Source organism: Oncorhynchus clarkii, chromosome 16, assembly GCF_045791955.1.
Source record: "Oncorhynchus clarkii lewisi isolate Uvic-CL-2024 chromosome 16, UVic_Ocla_1.0, whole genome shotgun sequence".
Taxonomy (NCBI): Eukaryota; Metazoa; Chordata; class Actinopteri; order Salmoniformes; family Salmonidae; genus Oncorhynchus; species Oncorhynchus clarkii.
In genome coordinates, this window is record NC_092162.1 from 11,646,789 (window position 1) to 11,652,377 (window position 5,589).

General features: G+C 44.1%; 1 protein-coding gene across 1 annotated transcript in view; it reads right to left on the minus strand.

Annotated features, from left to right (window-relative positions):
• Nucleotides 1-352: 352 nt before the first annotated feature.
• Nucleotides 353-5,589, minus strand: part of LOC139367956 (neurexin-1a-like) — an 84,032-nt gene continuing 78,795 nt past the window's right edge. The window contains exons 25-26 of the mRNA XM_071106377.1: nucleotides 2,868-2,946; nucleotides 353-715 (exon numbers count right to left, since the gene is read on the minus strand). Of these exons, the coding sequence (XP_070962478.1) occupies nucleotides 411-715; nucleotides 2,868-2,946 (384 nt within the window). The 3' untranslated portion in view covers nucleotides 353-410. The remainder of the gene's footprint in view (nucleotides 716-2,867; nucleotides 2,947-5,589) is intronic.

Below are 5,589 nucleotides of genomic sequence, written 5' to 3' on the forward strand. Positions count from 1 at the left end.
ATAATTGCTCTTTACTGGTCCTTTACTATCTGCTTGCTATATTCTGGTTGAACACAGAGAGGCTGTGGTGAGTGGCTATTACTGTACAGCATGGGCCTCTGCCCTCATGACAGTCTCTTCGTCTCACACTCTCTGTGTGTGTGTGTGTGTGTGTGTGTAATTTTCTCTGTGTGTGTGTTTGTGTAGTGTGTGTATCAGAGCATGTCCTCCTGTATGTGTGTATTCGTGTATATGTATATATGTCAGTGGAGGCTGCTGAGGGGAGGACGGCTCATAAATGTGTCTGGAATGGAGTCAATGGAATGGTATCAACCACATGGTTCCTCCGTTCCAGACATTATTATGAGCCGTCCTCCCCTCAGCAGCCTCCACGGGTGTATATAAATGTCATTAGTTAGTTCCTCCTCTCCTCACACGTAGTACTCCTTGTCTTTGTTGTTCTTGTTCTTGGAGATCTTGGCGATGCCCAGCGGCTTGTCCTTGGTGCTGCCGTTAGGCTGGGTGGCAGAGTTACTGATGTAGTTGCGGCTCTCGTCCACGTGGTACGAGCCCTCGTCCCGGTTGCGGTACTTGTACATGGCGTAGAGCAGGATGAGGATGCAGAGGGCGGCGGCCGCCACGATGCCCACCACCATGCCTGTGGTGCTACTGGACTCCCTTACCACCTCCGACGTCCCCGGGAACGGCTTGACCTCCGGGAGAGGGGGGTGGGCTGCTGGAGGGAGGAGGAGGGAAGGGAGAGGGTGAGATAGAGAGAGTATTTTATTCCATGCTGGCTGCCAGCATCTTTCTGTTTAATCTGGCCTCCAGCATCTTTCTGTTTAATCTGGCTACCAGCATCTTTCTGTTTAATCCGGCTGCCAGCATCTTTTTGTTTAATCCGGCTGCCAGCATCTTTTTGTTTAATCCGGGTGCCAGCATCTTTCTTTTTAATCCGGGTGCCAGCATCTTTCTGTTTAATCTGGCTGCCAGCATCTTTCTGTTTAATCTGGCTACCAGCATCTTTCTGTTTAATACGGCTGCCAGCATCTTTTTGTTTAATCCGGCTGCCAGCATCTTTCTTTTTATTCTGGCTGCCAGCATCTTTCTGTTTAATCTGTCTGCTAGCATCTTTCTGTTTAATCTGGCTTCCAGCATCTTTCTGTTTAATCTGGCTGCCAGCATCCTTCTGTTTATACTGGCTACCAGCATCTTTCTGTTTAATCTGGCTGCCAGCATCTTTCTGTTTAATCTGGCTGCCAGCATCTTTCTGTTTAATCTGGCCTCCAGCATCTTTCTGTTTAATCTGGCTACCAGCATCTTTCTGTTTAATCTGGCTGCCAGCATCTTTCTGTTTAATCTGGCCTCCAGCATCTGTCTGTTTAATCTGGCTACCAGCATCTTTCTGTTTAATCTGGCTACCAGCATCTTTCTGTTTAATCTGGCTGCCAGCATCTTTCTGTTTAATCTGGCCTCCAGCATCTTTCTGTTTAATCTGGCTGCCAGCATCTTTCTGTTTAATCCGGCTGCCAGCATCTTTTTGTTTAATCCGGCTGCCAGCATCTTTTTGTTTAATCCGGGTGCCAGCATCTTTCTTTTTAATCTGGCTGCCAGCATCTTTCTGTTTAATCTGGCCTCCAGCATCTTTCTGTTTAATCTGGCTACCAGCATCTTTCTGTTTAATCCGGCTGCCAGCATCTTTTTGTTTAATCCGGCTGCCAGCATCTTTTTGTTTAATCCGGGTGCCAGCATCTTTCTTTTTAATCTGGCTGCCAGCATCTTTCTGTTTAATCTGGCTGCCAGCATCTTTCTGTTTAATCTGGCTACCAGCATCTTTCTGTTTAATACGGCTGCCAGCATCTTTTTGTTTAATCCGGCTGCCAGCATCTTTCTTTTTATTCTGGCTGCCAGCATCTTTCTGTTTAATCTGTCTGCTAGCATCTTTCTGTTTAATCTGGCTGCCAGCATCTTTCTGTTTAATCTGGCTGCCAGCATCCTTCTGTTTATACTGGCTACCAACATCTTTCTGTTTAATCTGGCTGCCAGCATCCTTCTGTTTAATCTGGCTGCCAGCATCTTTCTGTTTAATCCGGCTGCCAGCATCTTTCTGTTTAATCCGGCTGCCAGCATCTTTCTGTTTAATCCGGCTGCCAGCATCTTTTTGTTTAATCCGGCTGCCAGCATCTTTCTTTTTAATCTGGATGCCAGCGTCTTTCTGTTTAATCTGGCTGCCAGCATCTTTCTGTTTAATCTGGCTGCCAGCATCTTTCTGTTTAATCTGGCTGCCAGCATCTTTCTGTTTAATCTGGCATTGTTTTTGTTTAGATTTTGGCTTCCTTGATACTGTAAAGCGTCTTTCAGTTCATGAAAAGCGATATAAAAATGATATGTATGCGGCAGGGTAGCCTAGTGGTTAGAGCGTTGGACTAGAAACCGAAAGGTTGCCCAGATCAAATCCCCGAGCTGACAAGGTACAAATCTGTCATTCTGCCCCTGAACAAGGCAGTTAACCCACTGTTCCTAGGCTGTCATTGTAAAGAAGAATTTGTTTTTAACTGACTTGCCTAGTTAAATAAAAGGTCAAATAAAAAAGTATTATTATTATTGGGAAAATAATATAGGACAGTGCTCTATTTTCACTTGCACTGCAGAATTTAATGCAGTAAATGTGTGATCGCAGGGTAAACTTTCTGCTTCACACTAAACCTTCTAAAATAGTTTTTCAATCTAGTCTAGCCAGACTGTTAGTGTGTGAGGTTAGTAGTATAGAAGTAGTACTATAGCAGTAGTAGTATAGCAGTAGTACTATAGCAGTAGTAGTATAGCAGTAGTACTATAGTAGTACTATAGCAGTAGTAGTATAATGTACTCTATATGGTATGTATTACCAGAGCTGGGGTCACATGGGTCAATGTCCTCGTCATCACTGGGACACTCAGCTGATGCCACCAGCAGGTCGTCTGTTGACTGGAGAGAGACGTTAGATCATAAAACACACACTATTGCTTTTTTGTCATTTATTCATCCCTGGAGCCTTTCACGTTAATGATATCTACATGTCTACATGTAATCTATTTTCAGAGAGATCCTCTCATTCTACAAACAGAACACAATAAAACGCTCAACTTGAAGTCAAACACATTTAGATTTTCTGGATGCATGAACATGACATCCTCGCGCACACACACGCACGCACGCACGCACGCGCGCACACACACACACACACACACACACACACACACACACACACACACACACACACACACACACACACACACACACACACACACACACACACACGTCCTGGCAAACTGCCAAATTGTGAAAAGAGAGGCGGAGAGAGCGAGTGAGAAGACAGAGTTGTTAGTTACCAGCTGTGATCTAATCACAAGGGAGGAATATACTCATCCTTCTCTCCTCCCCTTCCTCCTCTTCCCTTTCTTCTCCCTCATTCCCTCTCTCCTTTCTCCTCCCCTCTCTCCTTTCTTCTCCGATCTCTCTCCTTTCTCCTCCCCTCTCTCCTTTCTTCTCCGATCTCTCTCCTTTCTCCTACCCTCTTTCCTTTCCTTTCTCCCCCTCTCGCCTTTCTCCTTCCCTATCTTTTTTCTCCCTCTCTCTCCTTTCTTCCTCCCCTCTCTCCCTCTCTTTCCTTTCTTCCTCCCCTCTCGGGCCTGCTCCGGCCCGAGCTTCATGAATTTGCGCCAGTGCTGGGCAATTGGAGAGTGCAGAGGAAGGCAAATATCGATGTTATCAGGACCTTTTCAAACGTCTGAATTCCTAGTCTATTTCCAGTGATCAGGCTGGTACATATATAATATCAAATATAATACAGTAACCCCCCCCCCCCCCCACACCTTCTCTGGCAGCGCCCTCTCTCCTCACCCTCCTGTTGCCATGGCAACTCCAAGTTCAAGCCATTAAAATGAAGGGAAATAAAAAGGGAGTGTTTCACTGAGAGACGAAACACTGACAACCACCACTAGACAGAGAGAGAGAGAGAGAGAGAGAGAGGAGAGAGAGAGAGAGAGAGAGAGAGGAGAGAGAGAGAGAGAGAGAGAGAGAGAGAGAGAGAGAGAGAGAGAGAGAGAGAGAGAGAGAGAGAGAGAGAGAGGAGAGAGAGAGAGAGAGAGGAGAGGAGAGGAGAGGAGAGAGAGGGAGAGAGAGAGAGAGAGAGAGAGAGAGAGAGGGTAGAGAGAGAGAGAGAGAGGAGAGAGAGGAGAGAGAGAGAGAAATGGAGGAATGGAGTGTTGGAGGAAGGGAGAGAAAAAGAAAGTGTGTGTGTGTGTGTGTGCGTGCATGTGTTAAAGCCACACAGAGTCAGTGATGAATTAAAATGGAAGTGTGATGCATTGCAGTAGTCATAACTAACCTCTGTACTGAGACAGGAGAGAACAGCAGAACCAGATATATAGAACAGGTCTAGAACCCAACATAGAAGAGGACTAGAATCCATAAAAACCTCACAAAAGAAATGGGCGAAAAATATTTTGACGAATACGCGTCCCAAGATAACCGAAATGCAGCACGACACAAGTCTAGTACAAAAGCACTATACAAGCTAACATCAAATTAATTACTACATCAGCCAGGTACTTCTTGCAACCATATGATAGATTTCACTTTTGCTAATTAGCAAATCAAAAATCACATCTGTAAGCAGATGTGTTTCTTTAGATCAATGTGATACCTGTTACTGTAATCTTCCATCTCTCTGCACCTTACAGGCTTGCTGCCCTATGCACATAGACATGGAACACTGGTCACTTTAATAATGGAACACTGGTCACTTTAATTATGGAACACTGGTCACTTTAATAATGTTTACATACTGTTTTACTCATTTCATATGTATGTACTGTATTCTAGTCAAGGCCACCCTATTTAACTATTTTTGTACATATAATATTCTTCAGATATATTTAATATTCTATCCATATTCTGTCTGTAATGTATATACATCCAATCACACAGTTTGAACACATCTACTCATTCAAGGGTTTTTCTTATTTATTATTATTATTTTTTTTTTTACTATTTTCTACATTGTAGAATAACAGTGAACATATCAAAACTATGAAATAACACATATGGAATCATGTAGTAACCAAAAAAGTGTTAAACAAATAAAAATAAATGTTATATTTGAGATTCTTCAAAGTAGCCACCCTTTGCCTTGATGACAGCTTTGCACACTCTTGGCATTCTCTCAAACAGCTTCAAGAGGAATGCTTTTCCAACAGTCTTGAAGGAGTTCCCACATATGCTGAGCACTTGCTGGCTGCTTTTACTTCACTCTGCGGTCCAACTCATCCCAAACCATCTCAATTGGGTTGAGGTCGGGTGATTGTGGAGGCCAGGTCATCTGATGCAGCCCTCCATCACTCTCCTTCTTGGTCAAATAGCCCTTACACAGCCTGGAGGTGTGTTTTGGGTTATTGTCCTGTTGAAAAACAAATTATAGTCCCACTAAGCGCAAACCAGATGGGATGGTGTATTGCTGCATAATGCTGTGATAGCCATGCTGGTTAAGTGTGCCTTGAATTCTAAATAAATCACTGACAGTGTCACCAGCAAAGCACCCACACACCATCACACCTCCTCCTCCATGCT